This window comes from Salvelinus alpinus, chromosome 31, assembly GCF_045679555.1.
Source record: "Salvelinus alpinus chromosome 31, SLU_Salpinus.1, whole genome shotgun sequence".
Classification (NCBI taxonomy): Eukaryota; Metazoa; Chordata; class Actinopteri; order Salmoniformes; family Salmonidae; genus Salvelinus; species Salvelinus alpinus.
Genome location: NC_092116.1, coordinates 28,989,490 through 29,014,115, shown reverse-complemented (window position 1 = coordinate 29,014,115; position 24,626 = coordinate 28,989,490). Strand labels below are relative to the sequence as shown.

General features: G+C 53.6%; 1 protein-coding gene across 8 annotated transcripts in view; it reads right to left on the bottom strand.

Annotated features, from left to right (window-relative positions):
• The window catches only part of mark2b (MAP/microtubule affinity-regulating kinase 2b), a 132,852-nt gene that overhangs the window by 38,737 nt on the left and 69,489 nt on the right, over nucleotides 1–24,626 (bottom strand). For all 8 annotated transcript variants that reach the window (XM_071378508.1, XM_071378512.1, XM_071378510.1 and 5 more), the window contains exons 13-14: nucleotides 16,248–16,378; nucleotides 9,975–10,060 (exon numbers count right to left, since the gene is read on the bottom strand). In XM_071378508.1, coding sequence (XP_071234609.1) covers nucleotides 9,975–10,060; nucleotides 16,248–16,378 — 217 coding nt within the window. The remainder of the gene's footprint in view (nucleotides 1–9,974; nucleotides 10,061–16,247; nucleotides 16,379–24,626) is intronic.

Below are 24,626 nucleotides of genomic sequence, written 5' to 3'. Positions count from 1 at the left end.
GAGAAGGGGAGGGAGAGAAGGGGAGGGGGAGGGAGAGAAGGGGAGGGTGGAGAGGAGGGGGAGAAGGTAGAGGGAGAGAAGGGGAGGGAGAGAAGGGGAGAGAGAAGGGGAGAGAGAGAGAAGGGGAGGGAGGAGGGGAGGGGAGAGAGAGAGGGGAGAGAGAGAGAAGGGGAGAGAGAGAGAAGGGGAGAGAGAGAGAAGGGGAGAGAGAGAGAAGGGGAGGGGGAGAAGTGGAGGGAGAGAAGGGGAGAGAGAGAGAAGGGGAGGGAGAGAAGGGGAGGGGGAGGGAGAGAAGGGGAGGGGGAGGGAGAGAAGGGGAGGGGGAGGGAGAGAAGGGGAGGGAGGAGGGAGAGAAGGGGAGGGAGGAGGGGAGGGGGAGAAGGTAGAGGGAGAGAAGGGGAGAGAGAGAGAAGGGGAGAGAGAGAGAAGGGGAGAGAGAGAGAAGGGGAGAGAGAGAGGGGGAGGGAGGAGGGGAGGGAGAGAGAAGGGGAGAGAGAGAAGGGGAGAGAGAGAGAAGGGGAGAGAGAGAGAAGGGGAGAGAGAGAAGGGGAGGGAGAGAAGGGGAGGGAGGAGGGGAGGGGGTAGAGGGAGAGAAGGGGAGGGAGAGAAGGGGAGGGAGGAGGGGAGGGAGAGAAGGGGAGGGAGAGAAGGGGAGGGAGGAGGGGAGGGAGAGAAGGGGAGGGAGGAGGGGAGGGAGAGAAGGGGAGGGAGGAGGGGAGGGAGAGAAGGGGAGGGAGGAGGGGAGGGAGGAGGGGAGGGGGAGAAGGGGAGGGGAGAGAAGGGGAGGGGAGGGGGAGAAGGGGAGGGGGAGAAGGTGAGGGAGGAGGGGAGGGAGAAGGTGAGGGAGGAGGGGAGGGGAGGGAGAGAAGGGGAGGGAGAGAAGGGGAGAGAGAGAAGGGGAGAGAGAGAAGGGGAGGGAGAGAAGGTAGAGGGAGAGAAGGGGAGGGAGGAGGGGAGGGAGAGAAGGGGAGGGGGGAGGCATAGAAGGGGAGGGAGGAGGGGAGGGGGAGAAGGTAGAGGGAGAGAAGTGGAGGGAGAGAAGGGGAGGGAGGAGGGGAGAGAGAGAAGGGGAGGGAGGAGGGGAGGGAGAGAAGGGGAGGGAGAGAAGGGGAGGGGGAGAAGGGGAGGGGGAGAAGAGAGGACAGGAGTAAAAGAGTGGAAATAGACTTTAATAAATACAGGGGAGCAGAAGTAGAGAGTTGTTGACAAGAGCTTAAACACACACACACACACACACACACACACACACACACACACACACACACACACACACACACACACACACACACACACACACACAGAGACAGAGACAGAGACAGAGACAGAGAGGGAGAAAGAAAGAAAGAGAGGAGGTTCAATGGAGGTCAAAGCAACAGACTGCTGATTACATAGTGACAGAACAGCCATACAGCCCAAAGAAGAGGAAAGACAGACAGACAGGGATTAGCATGGCTTGTGGTGGGAAAATAACAGTATTTATTCAGGACTGGAGGTTGTGTGAAGACTACTAGAGGCAGTCTGCAGACCTTTACAACACCACAGTTAATATTCCATCACTAATCCCTTTATACACAGAGAGAGAGAGAGAGAGAGAGAGAGAGAGAGAGAGAGAGAGAGAGAGAGAGAGAGAGAGAGAGAGAGAGAGAGAGATGGGAGGGGGAGAGAGGGAGAGAGAGATGGGAGGGAGAGAAGGAGAGATGGGAGAGAGAGAGAGGGAGAGAGAGAGATGGGAGAGAGAGAGAGAGAGATGGGAGGGAGAGAGAGAGATGGGAGGGAGAGAGAGGGATGGGAGGGAGAGGGATGGGAGGGGGAGAGAGATGGGAGGGGGAGAGAGATGGGAGGGGGAGAGAGAGAGAGAGAGAGAGAGAGAGATGGGAGGGGGAGAGAGGGAGAGAGAGAGAGAGAGAGAGAGAGATGGGAGGGGGAGAGAGGGATGGGAGGGGGAGAGAGGGATGGGTGGGAGAGAGATAGATGGGAGGGGGAGAGATAGATGGGAGGGGGAGAGATAGATGGGAGGGAAAGAGATAGATGGGAGGGGGAGAGAGGGATGGGAGGGGGAGAGAGAGAGAGATGGGAGAGAGGGAGGGAGGGAAGAAGAGAGGGAGGGAGTGGGGAAGGGAGGGGGGGAGGGAGGACAACTCCACACTGTATTTAGGTTAATGATGATGAACATGACATGGGATGTGTCCAAAACGCCACCCTATTCCCTATATAGTGCACTACTTTAGAGCAGGGCTGGCACCCTATTCCCTATATAGTGCACTACTTTAGACCAGGGCCCACTATACAGCATGCCGTTTGGGACACAGCCACGTATCAAATCAACATTGAAAGCGTCACTTAAATCCCTTTAAGTCTAATGACACCTTATTCCCTATATAGTGCACTACTATAGACCATGAGCCATGTAGGGTTAGTGCTCCATGTAGGGTTAGTGCTCCATGGAGGGTTAGTGCTCCATGTAGGGTTAGTGCTCCATGGAGGGTTAGTGCTCCATGAAGGGTTAGTGCTCCATGGAGGGTTAGTGCTCCATGGAGGGTTAGTGCTCCATGGAGGGTTAGTGCTCCATGGAGGGTTAGTGCTCCATGGAGGGTTAGTGCTCCATGGAGGGTTAGTGCTCCATGGAGGGTTAGTGCTCCATGTAGGGTTAGTGCTCCATGGAGGGTTAGTGCTCCATGGAGGGTTAGTGCTCCATGGAGGGTTAGTGCTCCATGGAGGGTTAGTGCTCCATGGAGGGTTAGTGCTCCATGGAGGGTTAGTGCTCCATGGAGGGTTAGTGCTCCATGGAGGGTTAGTGCTCCATGGAGGGTTAGTGCTCCATGGAGGGTTGGTGCTCCATGGAGGGTTAGTGCTCCTGGTCATAAGTAGTGTACTACAGAGGGAACAAGGTGCCATTTAAATGATAACCTGGGAGGAGAGCACTTCTACATTAGAAACACAATCAAAACATTTTAAAATAATCATTTAAGATTTAAGTTTAAGATGATCATTTTATGACTACGACGTCAATATGAAGTGAACTATTCAAAATAATGTGATTTTATTTTTATGATTCCAATGGGCAGAATTCACTGAATACAGCATAGGGCAGGTTGAAGTGTGTGTGTGTGTGTGTGTGTGTGTGTGTGTGTGTGCATCTGTTTTAGCGAGAGAAGAGAACTGACAGTTGGAACGGTAGAGAGACTGCTAGTTGACAGGGAGGCAGGGAGGGACAGTAGGGTACCGGCAGGGAGGGACAGTAGGGTACCGGCAGGGAGAGACAGTAGGGTACCGGCAGGGAGAGACAGTAGGGTACCGGCAGGGAGAGGCAGTAGGGTACCGGCAGGGAGAGGCAGTAGGGTACCGGCAGGGAGAGGCAGTAGGGTACCGGCAGGGAGAGGCAGTAGGGTACCGGCAGGGAGAGGCAGTAGGGTACCGGCAGGGAGGGACAGTAGGGTACCGGCAGGGAGGGACAGTAGGGTACCGGCAGGGAGGGACAGTAGGGTACCGGCAGGGAGGGACAGTAGGGTACCGGCAGGGAGGGACAGTAGGGTACCGGCAGGGAGAGACAGTAGGATACCGGCAGGGAGGGACAGTAGGGTACCGGCAGGGAGGGACAGTAGGGTACCGGCAGGGAGGGACAGTAGGGTACCGGCAGGGAGGGACAGTAGGGTACCGGCAGGGAGGGACAGTAGGGTACCGGCAGGGAGGGACAGTAGGGTACCGGCAGGGAGGGACAGTAGGGTACCGGCAGGGAGGGACAGTAGGGTACCGGCAGGGAGGGACAGTAGGGTACCGGCAGGGAGGGACAGTAGGGTACCGGCAGGGAGGGACAGTAGGGTACCGGCAGGGAGAGACAGTAGGGTACCGGCAGGGAGGGACAGTAGGGTACCGGCAGGGAGAGGCAGTAGAGTACCGGCAGGGAGAGGCAGTAGGGTACCGGCAGGGAGAGGCAGTAGGGTACCGGCAGGGAGAGGCAGTAGGGTACCGGCAGGGAGGGACAGTAGGGTACCGGCAGGGAGGGACAGTAGGGTACCGGCAGGGAGGGACAGTAGGGTACCGGCAGGGAGGGACAGTAGGGTACCGGCAGGGAGGGACAGTAGGGTACCGGCAGGGAGAGACAGTAGGGTACCGGCAGGGAGGGACAGTAGGGTACCGGCAGGGAGGGACAGTAGGGTACCGGCAGGGAGGGACAGTAGGGTACCGGCAGGGAGGGACAGTAGGGTACCGGCAGGGAGGGACAGTAGGGTACCGGCAGGGAGGGACAGTAGGGTACCGGCAGGGAGAGACAGTAGGGTACCGGCAGGGAGAGGCAGTAGGGTACCGGCAGGGAGAGGCAGTAGGGTACCGGCAGGGAGGGGCAGTAGGGTACCGGCAGGGAGAGGCAGTAGGGTACCGGCAGGGAGGGACAGTAGGGTACCGGCAGGGAGGGACAGTAGGGTACCGGCAGGGAGGGACAGTAGGGTACCGGCAGGGAGAGGCAGTAGGGTACCGGCAGGGAGGGGCAGTAGGGTACCGGCAGGGAGGGACAGTAGGGTACCGGCAGGGAGGGACAGTAGGGTACCGGCAGGGAGGGACAGTAGGGTACCGGCAGGGAGGGACAGTAGGGTACCGGCAGGGAGGGACAGTAGGGTACCGGCAGGGAGGGACAGTAGGGTACCGGCAGGGAGGGACAGTAGGGTACCGGCAGGGAGAGACAGTAGGGTACCGGCAGGGAGGGACAGTAGGGTACCGGCAGGGAGGGACAGTAGGGTACCGGCAGGGAGAGACAGTAGGGTACCGGCAGGGAGAGACAGTAGGGTACCGGCAGGGAGGGACAGTAGGGTACCGGCAGGGAGAGGCAGTAGGGTACCGGCAGGGAGGGACAGTAGGGTACCGGCAGGGAGGGACAGTAGGGTACCGGCAGGGAGGGACAGTAGGGTACCGGCAGGGAGAGACAGTAGGGTACCGGCAGGGAGGGACAGTAGGGTACCGGCAGGGAGGGACAGTAGGGTACCGGCAGGGAGGGACAGTAGGGTACCGGCAGGGAGGGACAGTAGGGTACCGGCAGGGAGGGACAGTAGGGTACCGGCAGGGAGGGACAGTAGGGTACCGGCAGGGAGGGACAGTAGGGTACCGGCAGGGAGGGACAGTAGGGTACCGGCAGGGAGGGACAGTAGGGTACCGGCAGGGAGGGACAGTAGGGTACCGGCAGGGAGGGACAGTAGGGTACCGGCAGGGAGGGACAGTAGGGTACCGGCAGGGAGGGACAGTAGGGTACCGGCAGGGAGGGACAGTAGGGTACCGGCAGGGAGGGACAGTAGGGTACCGGCAGGGAGGGACAGTAGGGTACCGGCAGGGAGAGGCAGTAGGGTACCGGCAGGGAGGGGCAGTAGGGTACCGGCAGGGAGGGACAGTAGGGTACCGGCAGGGAGGGACAGTAGGGTACCGGCAGGGAGAGACAGTAGGGTACCGGCAGGGAGGGACAGTAGGGTACCGGCAGGGAGGGACAGTAGGGTACCGGCAGGGAGAGACAGTAGGGTACCGGCAGGGAGGGACAGTAGGGTACCGGCAGGGAGAGACAGTAGGGTACCGGCAGGGAGGGACAGTAGGGTACCGGCAGGGAGGGACAGTAGGGTACCGGCAGGGAGGGACAGTAGGGTACCGGCAGGGAGGGACAGTAGGGTACCGGCAGGGAGGGACAGTAGGGTACCGGCAGGGAGGGACAGTAGGGTACCGGCAGGGAGGGACAGTAGGGTACCGGCAGGGAGGGACAGTAGGGTACCGGCAGGGAGGGACAGTAGGGTACCGGCAGGGAGGGACAGTAGGGTACCGGCAGGGAGGGACAGTAGGGTACCGGCAGGGAGGGACAGTAGGGTACCGGCAGGGAGGGACAGTAGGGTACCGGCAGGGAGGGACAGTAGGGTACCGGCAGGGAGAGACAGTAGGGTACCGGCAGGGAGAGACAGTAGGATACCGGCAGGGAGGGACAGTAGGGTACCGGCAGGGAGGGACAGTAGGGTACCGGCAGGGAGGGACAGTAGGGTACCGGCAGGGAGGGACAGTAGGGTACCGGCAGGGAGAGACAGTAGGGTACCGGCAGGGAGGGACAGTAGGGTACCGGCAGGGAGAGACAGTAGGGTACCGGCAGGGAGGGACAGTAGGGTACCGGCAGGGAGGGACAGTAGGGTACCGGCAGGGAGGGACAGTAGGGTACCGGCAGGGAGGGACAGTAGGGTACCGGCAGGGAGGGACAGTAGGGTACCGGCAGGGAGGGACAGTAGGGTACCGGCAGGGAGGGACAGTAGGGTACCGGCAGGGAGGGACAGTAGGGTACCGGCAGGGAGGGACAGTAGGGTACCGGCAGGGAGGGACAGTAGGGTACCGGCAGGGAGAGACAGTAGGGTACCGGCAGGGAGGGACAGTAGGGTACCGGCAGGGAGGGACAGTAGGGTACCGGCAGGGAGGGACAGTAGGGTACCGGCAGGGAGGGACAGTAGGGTACCGGCAGGGAGGGACAGTAGGGTACCGGCAGGGAGGGACAGTAGGGTACCGGCAGGGAGGGACAGTAGGGTACCGGCAGGGAGAGACAGTAGGGTACCGGCAGGGAGAGGCAGTAGGGTACCGGCAGGGAGAGGCAGTAGGGTACCGGCAGGGAGAGGCAGTAGGGTACCGGCAGGGAGGGACAGTAGGGTACCGGCAGGGAGGGACAGTAGGGTACCGGCAGGGAGGGACAGTAGGGTACCGGCAGGGAGGGACAGTAGGGTACCGGCAGGGAGAGACAGTAGGGTACCGGCAGGGAGGGGCAGTAGGGTACCGGCAGGGAGGGACAGTAGGGTACCGGCAGGGAGGGACAGTAGGGTACCGGCAGGGAGGGACAGTAGGGTACCGGCAGGGAGGGACAGTAGGGTACCGGCAGGGAGGGACAGTAGGGTACCGGCAGGGAGAGACAGTAGGGTACCGGCAGGGAGGGACAGTAGGGTACCGGCAGGGAGAGGCAGTAGGGTACCGGCAGGGAGGGACAGTAGGGTACCGGCAGGGAGGGACAGTAGGGTACCGGCAGGGAGGGACAGTAGGGTACCGGCAGGGAGGGACAGTAGGGTACCGGCAGGGAGGGACAGTAGGGTACCGGCAGGGAGGGACAGTAGGGTACCGGCAGGGAGGGACAGTAGGGTACCGGCAGGGAGGGACAGTAGGGTACCGGCAGGGAGAGACAGTAGGGTACCGGCAGGGAGGGACAGTAGGGTACCGGCAGGGAGGGACAGTAGGGTACCGGCAGGGAGGGACAGTAGGGTACCGGCAGGGAGGGACAGTAGGGTACCGGCAGGGAGGGACAGTAGGGTACCGGCAGGGAGGGACAGTAGGGTACCGGCAGGGAGGGACAGGTAGGGTACCGGCAGGGAGAGACAGTAGGGTACCGGCAGGGAGAGACAGTAGGATACCGGCAGGGAGGGACAGTAGGGTACCGGCAGGGAGGGACAGTAGGGTACCGGCAGGGAGGGACAGTAGGGTACCGGCAGGGAGGGACAGTAGGGTACCGGCAGGGAGAGACAGTAGGGTACCGGCAGGGAGGGACAGTAGGGTACCGGCAGGGAGAGACAGTAGGGTACCGGCAGGGAGGGACAGTAGGGTACCGGCAGGGAGGGACAGTAGGGTACCGGCAGGGAGGGACAGTAGGGTACCGGCAGGGAGGGACAGTAGGGTACCGGCAGGGAGGGACAGTAGGGTACCGGCAGGGAGGGACAGTAGGGTACCGGCAGGGAGGGACAGTAGGGTACCGGCAGGGAGGGACAGTAGGGTACCGGCAGGGAGGGACAGTAGGGTACCGGCAGGGAGAGACAGTAGGGTACCGGCAGGGAGGGACAGTAGGGTACCGGCAGGGAGGGACAGTAGGGTACCGGCAGGGAGGGACAGTAGGGTACCGGCAGGGAGGGACAGTAGGGTACCGGCAGGGAGGGACAGTAGGGTACCGGCAGGGAGGGACAGTAGGGTACCGGCAGGGAGGGACAGTAGGGTACCGGCAGGGAGAGACAGTAGGGTACCGGCAGGGAGAGGCAGTAGGGTACCGGCAGGGAGAGGCAGTAGGGTACCGGCAGGGAGAGGCAGTAGGGTACCGGCAGGGAGGGACAGTAGGGTACCGGCAGGGAGGGACAGTAGGGTACCGGCAGGGAGGGACAGTAGGGTACCGGCAGGGAGGGACAGTAGGGTACCGGCAGGGAGAGACAGTAGGGTACCGGCAGGGAGGGGCAGTAGGGTACCGGCAGGGAGGGACAGTAGGGTACCGGCAGGGAGGGACAGTAGGGTACCGGCAGGGAGGGACAGTAGGGTACCGGCAGGGAGGGACAGTAGGGTACCGGCAGGGAGGGACAGTAGGGTACCGGCAGGGAGAGACAGTAGGGTACCGGCAGGGAGGGACAGTAGGGTACCGGCAGGGAGAGGCAGTAGGGTACCGGCAGGGAGGGACAGTAGGGTACCGGCAGGGAGGGACAGTAGGGTACCGGCAGGGAGGGACAGTAGGGTACCGGCAGGGAGGGACAGTAGGGTACCGGCAGGGAGGGACAGTAGGGTACCGGCAGGGAGGGACAGTAGGGTACCGGCAGGGAGGGACAGTAGGGTACCGGCAGGGAGGGACAGTAGGGTACCGGTAGGGAGGGACAGTAGGGTACCGGCAGGGAGAGACAGTAGGGTACCGGCAGGGAGGGACAGTAGGGTACCGGCAGGGAGGGACAGTAGGGTACCGGCAGGGAGAGACAGTAGGGTACCGGCAGGGAGGGACAGTAGGGTACCGGCAGGGAGAGACAGTAGGGTACCGGCAGGGAGGGACAGTAGGGTACCGGCAGGGAGAGACAGTAGGGTACCGGCAGGGAGGGACAGTAGGGTACCGGCAGGGAGGGACAGTAGGGTACCGGCAGGGAGGGACAGTAGGGTACCGGCAGGGAGGGACAGTAGGGTACCGGCAGGGAGGGACAGTAGGGTACCGGCAGGGAGGGACAGTAGGGTACCGGCAGGGAGGGACAGTAGGGTACCGGCAGGGAGGGACAGTAGGGTACCGGCAGGGAGGGACAGTAGGGTACCGGCAGGGAGGGACAGTAGGGTACCGGCAGGGAGAGACAGTAGGATACCGGCAGGGAGGGACAGTAGGGTACCGGCAGGGAGGGACAGTAGGGTACCGGCAGGGAGGGACAGTAGGGTACCGGCAGGGAGAGACAGTAGGGTACCGGCAGGGAGGGACAGTAGGGTACCGGCAGGGAGAGACAGTAGGGTACCGGCAGGGAGGGACAGTAGGGTACCGGCAGGGAGAGACAGTAGGGTACCGGCAGGGAGGGACAGTAGGGTACCGGCAGGGAGGGACAGTAGGGTACCGGCAGGGAGGGACAGTAGGGTACCGGCAGGGAGGGACAGTAGGGTACCGGCAGGGAGGGACAGTAGGGTACCGGCAGGGAGGGACAGTAGGGTACCGGCAGGGAGAGACAGTAGGGTACCGGCAGGGAGGGACAGTAGGGTACCGGCAGGGAGGGACAGTAGGGTACCGGCAGGGAGAGACAGTAGGGTACCGGCAGGGAGAGACAGTAGGGTACCGGCAGGGAGAGACAGTTTCTTCTTAAAGATACAGGTAGAAGTGAAAGGAGGAAGAGACAGTAGGGTACCGGCAGGGAGAGACAGTAGGGTACCGGCAGGGAGAGACAGTTTCTTCTTAAAGATACAGGTAGAAGTGAAAGGAGGAAGAGAAGTAAGGGTGTGTGTGTGTGTGTGTGTGTGTGTGTGTGTGTGTGTGTGTGTGTGTGTGTGTGTGTGTGTATCCATCCTTGCGTGTGTCAACAAGCCCGTCGTGTAGCCAGTAATCCTAGTCTACTAATCCTCGTCCAGTGATGGATGATTTTCACGCCCAGGAAGGCTCACCATCCCTAGGGAACAGCTGCATGCCGGCCTGGTCCAACTGGCAAGCGGCTGGGGACTAAAACCTGGCAAGGAATAGCAGCCAGAGCCAAGCTCTCTCTCTCTCTGTGTGTGTGTACCTGTCCTTGCCGTTCTGTACCCCCTGGTCCAGCGAAGCTCTCTCAGTGAGAGGAGAGTTTCTGCTGCGACCCGACAATATGCTATTCTGTAGAGAGAGAGAGAGAGAGAGAGAGAGAGAGAGAGAGAGAGAGATGGAGGGGGGGAGAGAGAGAGGCGAGAGAGACAGACCAAGAAGACAGGGTATAATTGTGGTATAGAACAATGTCAACAACACATCAATCTAAACCATGCACTTATAACTCGACTGTGGAGTAGAGTGGTGTAGAGTGGTGTGGAGTAGAGTGGTGTGGTGTGGAGTAGAGTGGTGTGGAGTAGAGTGGTGTGGAGTAGAGTGGTGTGGAGTAGAGTGGTGTGGAGTAGAGAGGTGTGAGTGGTGTAGAGTGGTGTGGTGTGGAGTGGTGTGGAGTAGAGTGGTGTGGAGTGGTGTAGAGTGGTGTAGAGTGGAGTGGTGTGGAGTAGAGTGGTGTGAGTGGTGTAGAGTGGTGTAGAATGGTGTGGTGTAGAGTGGTGTGGAGTGGTGTAGAGTGGTGTAGAGTGGAGTGGTGTGAGTGGTGTAGAGTGGTGTGGAGTGGTGTGGAGTAGAGTGGTGTGGAGTAGAGTGGTGTGGAGCGGTGTGGAGTAGAGTGGTGTGGAGTGGTGTGGAGTAGAGTGGTGTGGAGTTATGTGGTGTGGAGTAGAGTGGTGTGAGTGGTGTAGAGTGGTGTGGAGTGGTGTGGAGTAGAGTGGAGTAGAGTGGAGTAGAGTGGTGTGGTGTAGAGTGGTGTGGAGTAGAGTGGTGTGGAGTGAGTGGTGTAGAGTGGTGTGAGTGGTGTAGAGTGGTGTAGAGTGGTGTGAGTGGTGTGAGTGGTGTGGAGTGGTGTGAGTGGTGTGGAGTGGTGTGAGTGGTGTGGTGTGGAGTGGTGTGGAGTTATGTGGTGTGGAGTAGAGTGATGTGGAGTGGTGTGGAGTGGTGTAGAGTGGTGTAGAGTGGTGTGGAGTAGAGTGGTGTGGAGTGATGTAGAGTGGAGTGGTGTAGAGTGGTGTAGAGTGGTGTAGAGTGGTGTAGAGTGGAGTGGAGTAGAGTGGAGTAGAGTGGTGTAGAGTGGTGTAGAGTGGAGTGGTGTGGAGTAGAGTGGAGTAGATTGGTGTGGAGTGGTGTTTGGTGGTGTGGAGTGGTGTAGAGTGGAGTGGTATAGAGTGGTGTGGAGTGATGTTTGGTGGTGTGGAGTGGTGTAGAGTGGTGTAGAGTGGTGTGGAGTGGTGTGGAGTGGTGTGGAGTGGTGTGGAGTGGTGTGGAGTGGAGTGGTGTTTGGTGGTGTGGAGTGGTGTAGAGTGGTGTAGAGTGGAGTGGTGTAGAGTGGTGTGAAGTGGTGTAGAGTGGTGTGAAGTGGTGTAGAGTGGTGTGGAGTGGTGTGGAGTGGAGTTATGTGGTGTGGAGTAGAGTGGTGTGGAGTGATGTGGAGTGGTGTAGAGTGGTGTAGAGTGGAGTGGTGTGAGTGGTGTAGAGTGGTGTGGAGTGGTGTGGAGTAGAGTGGTGTGGAGTAGAGTGGTGTGGAGTAGAGTGGTGTGGAGCGGTGTGGAGTAGAGTGGTGTGGAGTGGTGTGGAGTAGAGTGGTGTGGAGTTATGTGGTGTGGAGTAGAGTGGTGTGAGTGGTGTAGAGTGGTGTGGAGTGGTGTGGAGTAGAGTGGAGTAGAGTGGTGTGGTGTAGAGTGGTGTGGAGTAGAGTGGTGTGGAGTAGAGTGGTGTAGAGTGGTGTAGAGTGGTGTGAGTGGTGTAGAGTGGTGTGAGTGGTGTGAGTGGTGTGAGTGGTGTGAGTGGTGTGGAGTGGTGTGAGTGGTGTGGTGTGGAGTGGTGTGGTGTGGAGTGGTGTGGAGTTATGTGGTGTGGAGTAGAGTGATGTGGAGTGGTGTGGAGTGGTGTAGAGTGGTGTAGAGTGGTGTGGAGTAGAGTGGTGTGGAGTAGAGTGGTGTGGAGTGATGTAGAGTGGAGTGGTGTAGAGTGGTGTAGAGTGGTGTAGAGTGGTGTAGAGTGGTTTAGAGTGGAGTGGAGTAGAGTGGTGTGGAGTAGAGTGGAGTAGAGTGGAGTAGAGTGGAGTAGAGTGGTGTGGAGTGGTGTGGAGTGGTGTAGAGTGGAGTGGTATAGAGTGGTGTGGAGTGATGTTTGGTGGTGTGGAGTGGTGTAGAGTGGTGTAGAGTGGTGTGGAGTGGTGTGGAGTGGTGTGGAGTGGTGTGGAGTGGTGTGGAGTGGAGTGGTGTTTGGTGGTGTGGAGTGGTGTAGAGTGGTGTAGAGTGGAGTGGTGTAGAGTGGTGTGAAGTGGTGTAGAGTGGTGTGAAGTGGTGTAGAGTGGTGTGGAGTGGTGTGGAGTGGAGTTATGTGGTGTGGAGTAGAGTGGTGTGGAGTGATGTGGAGTGGTGTAGAGTGGTGTAGAGTGGTGTAGAGTGGTGTAGAGTGGTGTAGAGTGGAGTGGAGTGGTGTGGAGTAGAGTGGTGTAGAGTGGAGTGGAGTGGTGTGGAGTAGAGTGGTGTGGAGTGATGTTTGGTGGTGTGGAGTGGTGTGGAGTGGTGTAGAGTGGTGTGGAGTGGTGTGGAGTGGTGTGGAGTGGTGTGGAGTGGTGTTTGGTGGTGTGGAGTGGTGTGGAGTGGTGTAGAGTGGTGTAGAGTGGTGTAGAGTGGTGTAGAGTGGAGTGGTGTAGAGTGGTGTAGAGTGGTGTAGAGTGGTGTAGAGTGGAGTGGTGTTTGGTGGTGTGGAGTGGTGTGGAGTAGAGTGGAGTAGAGTGGTGTAGAGTGGTGTGGAGTGGTGTAGAGTGGTGTAGAGTGGTGTGGAGTGGTGTGGAGTTATGTGGTGTGGAGTAGAGTGATGTGGAGTGGTGTGGAGTGGTGTAGAGTGGTGTAGAGTGGTGTGGAGTAGAGTGGTGTGGAGTGATGTAGAGTGGAGTGGTGTAGAGTGGTGTAGAGTGGTGTAGAGTGGTGTAGAGTGGAGTGGAGTAGAGTGGTGTAGAGTGGAGTGGTGTGGAGTAGAGTGGAGTAGAGTGGAGTAGAGTGGTGTGGAGTGGTGTTTGGTGGTGTGGAGTGGTGTAGAGTGGTGTAGAGTGGAGTGGTATAGAGTGGTGTGGAGTGATGTTTGGTGGTGTGGAGTGGTGTAGAGTGGTGTAGAGTGGTGTGGAGTGGTGTGGAGTGGTGTGGAGTGGAGTGGTGTTTGGTGGTGTGGAGTGGTGTAGAGTGGTGTAGAGTGGAGTGGTGTAGAGTGGTGTGAAGTGGTGTGAAGTGGTGTAGAGTGGTGTGGAGTGGTGTGGAGTGGAGTTATGTGGTGTGGAGTAGAGTGGTGTGGAGTGATGTGGAGTGGTGTAGAGTGGTGTAGAGTGGAGTGGTGTGAGTGGTGTAGAGTGGTGTGGAGTGGTGTGGAGTAGAGTGGTGTGGAGTAGAGTGGTGTGGAGTAGAGTGGTGTGGAGCGGTGTGGAGTAGAGTGGTGTGGAGTGGTGTGGAGTAGAGTGGTGTGGAGTTATGTGGTGTGGAGTAGAGTGGTGTGAGTGGTGTAGAGTGGTGTGGAGTAGAGTGGAGTAGAGTGGTGTGGTGTAGAGTGGTGTGGAGTAGAGTGGTGTGGAGTGAGTGGTGTAGAGTGGTGTGAGTGGTGTAGAGTGGTGTGAGTGGTGTAGAGTGGTGTGAGTGGTGTGAGTGGTGTGAGTGGTGTGAGTGGTGTGGAGTGGTGTGAGTGGTGTGGTGTGGAGTGGTGTGGTGTGGAGTGGTGTGGAGTTATGTGGTGTGGAGTAGAGTGATGTGGAGTGGTGTTGAGTGGTGTAGAGTGGTGTAGATTGGTGTGGAGTAGAGTGGTGTGGAGTGATGTAGAGTGGAGTGGTGTAGAGTGGTGTAGAGTGGTGTAGAGTGGTGTAGAGTGGTGTAGAGTGGTGTAGAGTGGAGTGGAGTAGAGTGGTGTAGAGTGGAGTGGTGTGGAGTAGAGTGGAGTAGAGTGGAGTAGAGTGGAGTAGAGTGGTGTGGAGTGGTGTTTGGTGGTGTGGAGTGGTGTAGAGTGGTGTAGAGTGGAGTGGTATAGAGTGGTGTGGAGTGATGTTTGGTGGTGTGGAGTGGTGTAGAGTGGTGTAGAGTGGTGTAGAGTGGTGTGGAGTGGTGTGGAGTGGTGTGGAGTGGAGTGGTGTTTGGTGGTGTGGAGTGGTGTAGAGTGGTGTAGAGTGGAGTGGTGTAGAGTGGTGTGAAGTGGTGTAGAGTGGTGTGAAGTGGTGTAGAGTGGTGTGGAGTGGAGTTATGTGGTGTGGAGTAGAGTGGTGTGGAGTGATGTGGAGTGGTGTAGAGTGGTGTAGAGTGGTGTAGAGTGGTGTAGAGTGGTGTAGAGTGGTGTAGAGTGGTGTAGAGTGGAGTGGAGTGGTGTGGAGTAGAGTGGTGTAGAGTGGAGTGGAGTGGTGTGGAGTAGAGTGGTGTGGAGTGATGTTTGGTGGTGTGGAGTGGTGTGGAGTGGTGTAGAGTGGTGTGGAGTGGTGTGGAGTGGTGTGGAGTGGTGTGGAGTGGTGTGGAGTGGTGTTTGGTGGTGTGGAGTGGTGTAGAGTGGTGTAGAGTGGTGTAGAGTGGTGTAGAGTGGTGTAGAGTGGAGTGGTGTAGAGTGGTGTAGAGTGGTGTAGAGTGGAGTGGTGTTTGGTGGTGTGGAGTGGTGTGGAGTAGAGTGGAGTGGTGTAGAGTGGTGTAGAGTGGTGTAGAGTGGTGTGGAGTGGTGTGGAGTGGTGTAGAGTGGTGTAGAGTGGTGTAGAGTGGTGTGGAGTGGTGTGGAGTGGTGTTTGGTGGTGTGGAGTGGTGTAGAGTGGTGTAGAGTGGAGTGGTGTAGAGTGGTGTGAAGTGGTGTAGAGTGGTGTGAAGTGGTGTAGAGTGGTGTGGAGTGGTGTGGTGTGGAGTGGTGTGGAGTGGTGTGGAGTTATGTGGTGTGGAGTAGAGTGGTGTGGAGTGATGTGGAGTGGTGTGGAGTGGTGTAGAGTGGTGTAGAGTGGTGTGGAGTGGTGTGGAGTGGTGTGGAGTGGTGTGGAGTGGTGTGGAGTGGAGTAGAGTGGTGTAGAGTGGTGTAGAGTGGAGTGGTGTGGAGTAGAGTGGAGTAGAGTGGTGTGGAGTAGAGTGGAGTAGAGTGGTGTGGAGTGGTGTGGAGTGGTGTAGAGTGGTGTAGAGTGGTGTAGAGTGGTGTGGAGTGGTGTGGAGTGGTGTGGTGTGGAGTGGTGTTTGGTGGTGTGGAGTGGTGTAGAGTGGTGTGGAGTGGTGTAGAGTGGTGTAGAGTGGTATGGTGTAGAGTGGTGTAGAGTGGTGTAGAGTGGTGTGGAGTGGTGTGGAGTTGAGTGGAGTTGAGTGATGTGGAGTGGTGTTTGGTGGTGTGGAGTGGTGTGGAGTAGAGTGGAGTGGAGTGGTGTAGAGTGGTGTAGAGTGGTGTGGAGTGGTGTAGAGTGGTGTGGAGTGGTGTAGAGTGGTGTGGAGTAGAGTGGTGTAGAGTGGTGTGGAGTGGTGTAGAGTGGAGTGGTATAGAGTGGTGTGGAGTGATGTTTGGTGGTGTAGAGTGGTGTAGAGTGGTGTGGAGTGGTGTGGAGTGGAGTGGTGTGGAGTGGTGTTTGGTGGTGTGGAGTGGTGTAGAGTGGTGTAGAGTGGAGTGGTGTAGAGTGGTGTGAAGTGGTGTAGAGTGGTGTGGAGTGGTGTGAGTGGTGTGGTGTGGAGTTATGTGGTGTGGAGTAGAGTGGTGTGGAGTGATGTGGAGTGGTGTAGAGTGGTGTGGAGTGGTGTGGAGTGGTGTGGAGTGGTGTAGAGTGGTGTAGAGTGGAGTGGAGTGGTGTGGAGTAGAGTGGTGTGGAGTGGAGTGGAGTAGAGTGGTGTGGAGTGATGTTTGGTGGTGTGGAGTGGTGTAGAGTGGTGTGGAGTGGTGTGGAGTGGTGTGGAGTGGTGTGGTGTTTGGTGGTGTTTGGTGGTGTTTGGTGGTGTTTGGTGGTGTGGAGTGGTGTAGAGTGGTGTAGAGTGGAGTGGTGTAGAGTGGTGTAGAGTGGAGTGGTGTAGAGTGGTGTGAAGTGGTGTAGAGTGGTGTGGAGTTGAGTGATGTGGAGTGGTGTGGAGTGGTGTAGAGTGGAGTGGTATAGAGTGGTGTAGAGTGGTGTGAAGTGGTGTAGAGTGGTGTAGAGTGGTGTGGCGTGGAGGAGTGGCGTGGTGTGGTGTGGTGTAGAGTGGAGTGGTATAGAGTGGTGTGGAGTGGAGTGGAGTAGAGTGGTGTGGAGTAGAGTGGTGTGGAGTAGAGTAGAGTAGAGTAGTGTGGAGTGTGTGCTCACAGTAGAGGGTGTGGCACTCTTTTTGCGGTCAGAGACCAGCGGGCTGGTCAAAACTTTGGCCGAGCTGCCAGATCCTTTCCTCCCAGAATCCTCCTTGTTGTCCCCCTGACCACGCCCCCTGGCAGAAGACCCTGAGAGAGAGAGAGAGAGAGAGAGAGAGTCATGCTCAACATGAGCTCCTGATATATTTGATTTTTTGGGTTTTTAGAATGAGATAAACACTCTAATCGAAGAAGAATTCCAGACAAGAAGTGATGAACAACAACTCTATACATTCAGAATAGAAAAAAAAGTAACTTTGCGCCTCAAGTTAAGAAGTCTTGAGTCTAGCTAGCTAGCTACACAACAAAGACCCAGCCAGCAGACTAACAAGCTAGCCATAAGAAACGAGCTAGAACAAACCTAACAAGGTCAGTTAATACAACTACATCAAACGACCAAACTGAGTGAGTAAAACAAAAAGGAGCACGGACTAACTTTAAACATATCTTCAGTCGGATTTTTCACTATATTTGCTGATTTTTGAAAGTAGCGCGAACAGCAGACGAACAAATCGGTTGCCATGGCAACGGGGCAGCAGAACAGCGCAGCAGTAGCGGTAGTAGCAGAGCGCACAGACACCATGTCCCCACTCCCCCTCAGCGCAGAATCCATTCTCTACCCAAAAAAGGCCAAAAATGACACAATGAGGAAAGCTTTCAAACAGAAACTACTAGAGGAGAGGCCAGAAACCCTTTTTGCAGACCTCTACAAAAACGGTGACGTGAGTAATCTCATCTTCCTCACTGACCAGCCAAATGCATGGCGCTCAGCAGTCTGCTCTCACTACCCATGCATAAAGAAAGAGGGAATCTGTAATGGGTGGAAGCTGAAAATCAAAGAGACAGACGACCCTGACAGCACCATGATAACAATCAACCTCTACAAGACTGGGACTGTCATGGTGCAAGGTAACATCAGGCTGTTTGAAACAGACTTTCAGACCATTAAGGAGAGAGCGGAGAGAGAGAAGGACACCACCAGTGACATGCCCTCCCACAAGACAAACTCCCCCAGCACCACCCTCACCCTTACCCTCCCCACCCAACAAGGCACATCCAGCACCTCTCTTCCCACCATAGTGGAGGACACGCCCCAAGAGGAGAGCGACCCCCTCAGTGCAGAGCAGGCTCAGGCCCTCCTCACCACCATGGCTGCCATGAGGGATGAGTTCACCAAACTGGAGGGGGAGGTGGTCCTGCTCAGGGAGAGCGTGAGCAAACAGCAACCAGACAACCACACCTTAGAGGAGCTCCTAACCAAGGTGAGGACAGAGCAGGACAGCAGCTTTGCAACACAGCTGAAAGAGGTTCAGCAAGAGAGAGACGGACTCAAGAGAGAGCTGGCTGATCTAACAAAGGAGGTGAGAGAGCTCCAAAAAGACAGGCAGAGCAGCAATAAGGAGCTGACCGCACTAAGAGAGGAGCTGCAGGAGAGAAAGAGAGCAGAGGACAGGCTGCAGGAGCAGATAGATCACCACCCTATGACCTGCCCTCACACAGCAGAGGAGCCCAGCTCAACCAGCCAGACTTCCCCAGCCCTGGCTGCTGCACCCCTCCTCCCCAACCCACAGAACAGCCTCCCACTGACAGTGGCACCCACACAGACCAGCCACACCCCAGCTCCAACACCCACCAGCCCCCCCTCTGCCCCCCCCAGTCCAGAAGAAACACTGGCTGACATCGTCCTGTTAATGGACTCAAATGGGAAGTATGTTCAGGAGAAGAAACTTTTCCCTAGACACAAAACGAGAAAGGTGTGGTGCCCAACAACGCAAAGTGCCATGGAGCTGCTTGATAAGAACCATCTCGGGTCGCCAAGCCACATAATCATACATACCGGAAGCAACGACCTGCGTGCTCAGCAGGAGAGGGTGGCGACTTCACTACGGGGAGTGATTGAGAAGGCCTCCGCAATCTTCCCCAACTCAAGAATCATAGTGTCAACCCTTCTACAGAGGAGGGACTTCCACCCTGCCACAACCCAAAGAATAAACGCCAGCCTATCCCGGGACTGTGCCCTGCGACCCAATGTACACCTGGCCCACCATCCCACCCTCGATCTGGACTGTCTCTATGACCATGTTCACCTGTACAGGGAGACAGTCCCCATCCTTGCCAAGACTCTCAAGGACGTCGCTTTAAACCGCAGCCCGAACTCTCCACCCAGGAACAGCGGAGCAATCTCCACCCCGCCGAGATCACCGAGACAACATCCCGGACCAGCACCCTGGACCCCCCAGCCACGACCACAGCACCACCAACCTCAATGCCCACCACAGCCAGCGCAGCACAGACCACCCCAGCCCAGCTTCAGAGCCACCCAGATGAGGCCTACCACCCCCCTCCTCCCCACCGCAGACCCACACCTGGAGGAGCCACAGCCCAGCAGGCAGAGCTACGCACAGGCTGTGAGAGGAGCAACTGGCCCAGCCCCCACCAACCAAATGAGTGACATTAAACAAATGCTGAGTCTACTATGCTCACATGTGATGGGCCGAGGGTCATGGTAAGATGAGCACAAGAACTCCACCATTCTCACACTACATCCACCCAAGTGGCATGACACAAATTCTATCTAAATGATAAACAAATCACATTTGCAAAATAAGAGTTTACTTTAATTGAAAAATCCTATTTTAATGGTTCTTCTTGGATTGTGAGTGTTTGTCTCATTTTGAAAGGTAAAGAAAAGAGAAAAAAAAAGTTATGAAGTCTTTTTACGTTGCATGTTGGAATATACAAGGATTGAAGTCCTCTGCTTTTGGGCTAAAGAGCAGAAACCCAGACTTCCTGAAAGAAATTGATGATGTTGATATTTTAGTACTACAGGAAACATGGTGCAGAGGTGATGTTTCCACTGGCTGTCCACTAGGTTATAGGGAGATAATCATACCATCCACTAAATTAAAAGGAATCAAACAGGGCAGAGACTCAGGGGGAATGCTAATATGGTATAAATCTGAACTAATTAATTCAATCGAATTGATCAAAACAGGAGAATTCTTTATCTGGTTAAAAATCAACAAGGAAGCTATCTTGACAGATAAAAATGTCTTCCTCTGTGCCACATACATTCCCCCCTCAGAGTCACCCTACTTCAACGAAGAGAGCTTCTCCATTCTAGAGGGAGAGATTAGTCACTTTCAGGCCCAAGGCAACGTACTGGTCTGTGGAGACCTGAATGCTAGAATAGCAGAAGAACAAGACACTATTAACAGTCATGGGGATAAACACATACCAGGAAGCAATAACCTTTCCCTCCCCACATACCCCCACAGAAACAACTATGACAAAGTGAAAAACAAAAATGGATTACTGCTCCTGAGGCTCTGTCGAACACTGGGTCTGTACATAGTCAATGGCAGGCTGAGAGGAGACTCTTTTGGTAGGTACACCTACAGCTCATCCCTTGGCAGCAGCACTGTAGACTACTTCCTCACCGACCTAAACCCAGAGTCTCTCAGAGCCTTCACAGTCAGCCCACTAACACCTCTCTCAGACCACAGTAAAATCACAGTGTATCTGAGAAGAGCAGAACCCAACCATGAAGCATCATGGCCCAATCAATTACATGGTACTAAACAAGCCTATAGATGGAGTGCAAACAGTACAGACATCTACCAAAAAGCAATTAGTAGCCAAAAAATACAATCTCTCCTGGACAACTTTTTAGCCTTAACATTCTCCTTCAGCAATGAAGGTGTAAATTTGGCCGTTAGGAACATAAACTTTATATTTGACAAATTAGCCTCCTTGGCTAATCTAAAGAAGCATAAGAGCAAACCAAAAATAACAGATAATGAAAAATGGTTTGATAATGATTGCAAAAATCTAAGAAAGTCATTGAGAAATATATCTAATCAAAAACACAGAGAACCAGACAACAAAAATATACGCCTTCAATATGGGGAAACACTGAAGCAATACAAACGCACCCTAAGAACAAAAAAGGAACAGCACATTAGAAATCAGCTGGATGGAATTGAGGAATCCATAGAATCAAACCACTTCTGGGAGAATTGGAATAAATTAAACAAACCTCATCATGAGGAGTTGGCTATCCAAAATGGGGATATGTGGAGAAATCACTTTGCAAACCTCTACAGCAATATAACAAAGAGCCCAGAACAAAAAGATATACAAGATAAATTACAAATCCTTGAATTAGCAGTCAAAGACTATCAGAATCCTGTGGATACCCAAATTACAGAAGAAGAATTATTGGAAAAAATATGCAATCTCCAACCCAAAAAGGCCTGTGGTGCTGATGGGATTTTAAATGAAATGATCAAATATACAGACCACAAATTCAAATTGGCTATACTCAAACTCTTCAACATTATCCTCACTGCAGGTATTTTCCCCGATATTTGGAACCAGGGATTGATCACACCAATCTATAAAAATGGAGACAAATTTGACCCAAATAATTACAGAGGAATATGCGTTAACAGCAACTTGGGGAAAATTCTCTGCAGTATTATAAATAGCAGACTACATCATTTCCTTGACGAACACAACGTCCTGAGCAGAAGCCAGATTGGATTTCTAAAAAATTATCGTACAACAGACCACATTTACACCCTCCACACTCTAATTGATAAACAAGTTAACCAAAACAAAGGCAAAATCTACTCGTGTTTTGTAGATTTCAAGAAAGCATTTGATTCAATTTGGCACGAAGGTCTTTTTTATAAACTAATAGAAAGTGGTATTGGAGGGAAAACATATGATTTTATTAAATCAATGTACACTAAAAACAAATGTGCGGTTAAAATTGGCAACAAGCAAACAGACTTCTTCTCTCAGGGGCGGGGAGTGAAACAGGGCTGCCCAATAAGTCCAACATTATTTAACGTCTACATTAATGAATTGGCAAAAACATTAGAAGAATCGGCAGCACCTGGTATCACCCTACACAACACTGAAATCAAGTGTCTGCTGTACGCAGATGACCTGGTGCTGCTGTCTCCCACTAAAGAGGGGTTACAGCAACACCTAGATCATCTTCACAGGTTCTGTCAGACTTGGGCTCTGACCGTTAACCTAAAAAAAACAAATATAATGATATTCCAAAAAAGGTCCGGAAATAAGGATGACAAATATAAATTCTATTTGGACACAGTTCTATTAGAACACACCAAAAACTACACATATCTAGGACTAAATATCAGCAACACAGGTAGCTTTCACATGGCTGTGAATGAGCTGAGAGACAAAGCAAGAAGAGCATTCTATGCCATTAAAAGGAACATCAAAATTGAAATTCCAATTAGAATCTGGCTCAAAATTTTTCAATCAGTTATAGAACCAATTGCTCTATATGGCAGTGAAGTATGGGGTCCGCTGTCTAATAATGAATTTACTAAATGGGACAAACATCCAATTGAAGTATTGCATGCAGAGTTTTGCAAGACTGTATTGCAAGTACAAAGAAAAACTCAAAATAACGCATGTAGGGCAGAATTGGGCCAATATCCCCTCCTCATTCGAATAGAAAAAAGAGCCATCAAATTTTACAACCATCTAAAAACAAGTGACCCTAAAACATTCCATCACACAGCTCTACAATGTCAAGAGATGAAACCAGAGAAGAGTCCCCTCAGCCAGCTGGTTCTGAGGCTCAGTTCACCAACCCAAACCAACCCCATAGAGCCTCGGGACAGCCCTCAGAAAATCTGGCCCAACCAAATCATCACAAAACAAAAAGAAAAATATATAACCTATTGGAAAGACACCACAAAAAATCAAAGTAAACTTCAATGCTATTTGGCTCTAAACAGACAGTACATGGTGGCAGACTATCTGACCACTGTGACTGATAGAAAACTGAGGAAAACATTGACTAGGTACAGACTCAGTGAGCACAGTCTGGCTATAGAGACCGGTCGTCACAGACAAACCTGGCTGCCCAGGGAGGACAGGCTGTGCTCACTCTGCTCCAGGGGAGAGGTAGAGACAGAAGTGCATTTCCTACTACACTGTGACAAATACTCAGACCTAAGAGCATATTTCTTTCCCAAAATTATAATTCAATACAAAGAATTTGAAACTATAAAAGATGAAGAAAAATTCAAATATTTATTGGGTGAAAAGCCAAAATGTGCAGTTTTGGCAGCCAAATATGTGTCCTCCTGCCACAGCCTGAGGGACAGCCAGTGAAAAATGCAAAGTAATGTTGATAATATTTCCCATTTAGCTTAGTTTTGTTTTGTCTTTCGTACCAGGTCATGTGTCTTCTCAGTCATGTTGACACTGGTCTACTACTGTTGCTTTAATGTATTGTTGTTCTGATTAATATTGTTGTTGTAGCTGTTATTAATGGTAATCCCATGTCCACTACTACTATTATTATTGCTGTTAATCCCACCATTTATTTATAAATATATATATATTTTGTGTATATATATACATATATATTTTATTTAAATTTTTCGATATGTATACTTTGACAATGTAAGTAATAATAACTTGCCATGTCAATAAAGTCAATTGAATTGAATTGAATTGAGAGAGAGAGAGAGAGAGAGAGAGCGAGAGAGCGAGAGAGAGAGAGAGAGAGAGAGCGAGAGAGAGAGAGAGAGAGAGACTGAGAGAAGTACATAGGCACCGAAGCCACAATTTCATCCCCCTCCGGCGTGAAGTTTCCCCAAGCTTCATATTTAAGATCAGCTTCCCCTCCTCCAATCAGAACATTAAAAGGTCCATTATAAAATCATTTCTGGGTAACAATTAAGTACCTTACTGTGATTGTATTCAATTAAAACGTTCAAAAATAGCTTCTTTGCAAAATGCTATTTCTCAAGCAAGAATTTAGCTAGTACTGTGTGGGAGTGGTCAGAGGGGCCTAATAGGAGGAGCCTAATGGGATGGACGTGTAACCTGAAAACGAGCTGTTATTGGCCGAAAGGAGGGCGAACTCTTTGTTATTGGTCTATTAAAACCTATCCTGCCTGGTAACCAGAGTTCGTGAGTGGAGTTGAGCGGTCGGAAATCCCGCTCGTCGCTCATGTCATATTACATTATTATGTGAAGAAAAAAAAATATTTAACCTTTATTTAACTAGGCAAGTCAGTTAAGAACAAATCCCTATTTACAATGACAGCCTAGGAACAGTGGGTTAACCTGCCTTGTTCAGGGGCAGAACGACAGATTTTTACCTTGTCAGCTCGGGGATTCGACCTTTCGGTTACTGGCCCAACGCTCTAACCACTAGGCTACCTGCCGCCCCCATTAAAACAGCATATTAACACTAAGTAGGTCAGGAGCCAGACAGGAAGCCTAAGAAGGAACGAAAATTAATTATTGAGGCTGTATTACTTCAAGGTTATACTCTACAAAGACAGCCATTGTGAAACATTAGTGAGTGTGACAACACTAGGCTGGTAGAGAGACAGGAACATTAAGGCTGAGCATTTTAACTACATTGTGTTGTATTAAATCATTGTAGTCTATAAATTGCACATACTAGGCTGTGACTTAAATACAAATTAAATGGAGGGGAAAAAAGCCTTAATTGTCTCTACACTTTGAATTCATGTTTACAAACAGCAGTTTGTCCAGAGTCTGTGTCTTCAGGCTCGTGTGATGGTGACTGGAGAACAGGCCAGACCAGAACAGGCCAGAACAGAACAGGCCAGCAGCAGGCCAGACCAGAACAGGCCAGAACAGAACAGGCCAGCAGCAGGCCAGAACAGAACAGGCCAGAACAGAACAGGCCAGAACAGAACATGCCAGAACAGAACAGGCCAGCAGCAGGCCAGAACAGAACAGGCCAGAACAGAACAGGCCAGCAGCAGGCCAGAACAGAACAGGCCAGAACAGAACATGCCAGAACAGAACAGGCCAGAACAGAACATGCCAGAACAGAACAGGCCAGCAGCAGGCCAGAACAGAACAGAACAGGCCAGCAGCAGGCCAGACCCTCTCCTCGCTTGCAGAGCCACTAGGGATGACACTCTTGGCAGGCTGGGCAGAGATGCAGAGTTTCAAAACGGAAAGCTCCTTGAAAGTTGGAATATTTCAGGCCTATTGGCTAATAGAACAAAAACGAAAGGAAACTTTGAAGCGATCTGATTTTTTAGTTTAGAAATACTTTGCTACAATGACACAGTTATCTACCCAGCTCGTTCCTTTCTGTTAGCATGTTCACGTAGTAAGTACACTATTATGCTCATGGGATACCTGCCTTTTCAGATTCCACATTGATTCTTTAGTCGTGGACACTACATCACCACACTCCCTCTCTTGCTATTGGTCCACATCTTCGTGACTACCCTGACTACACCGCTCACGTCGCGTACGCGAATGTTGCAAAATAAATGTTGGAATCCATGTT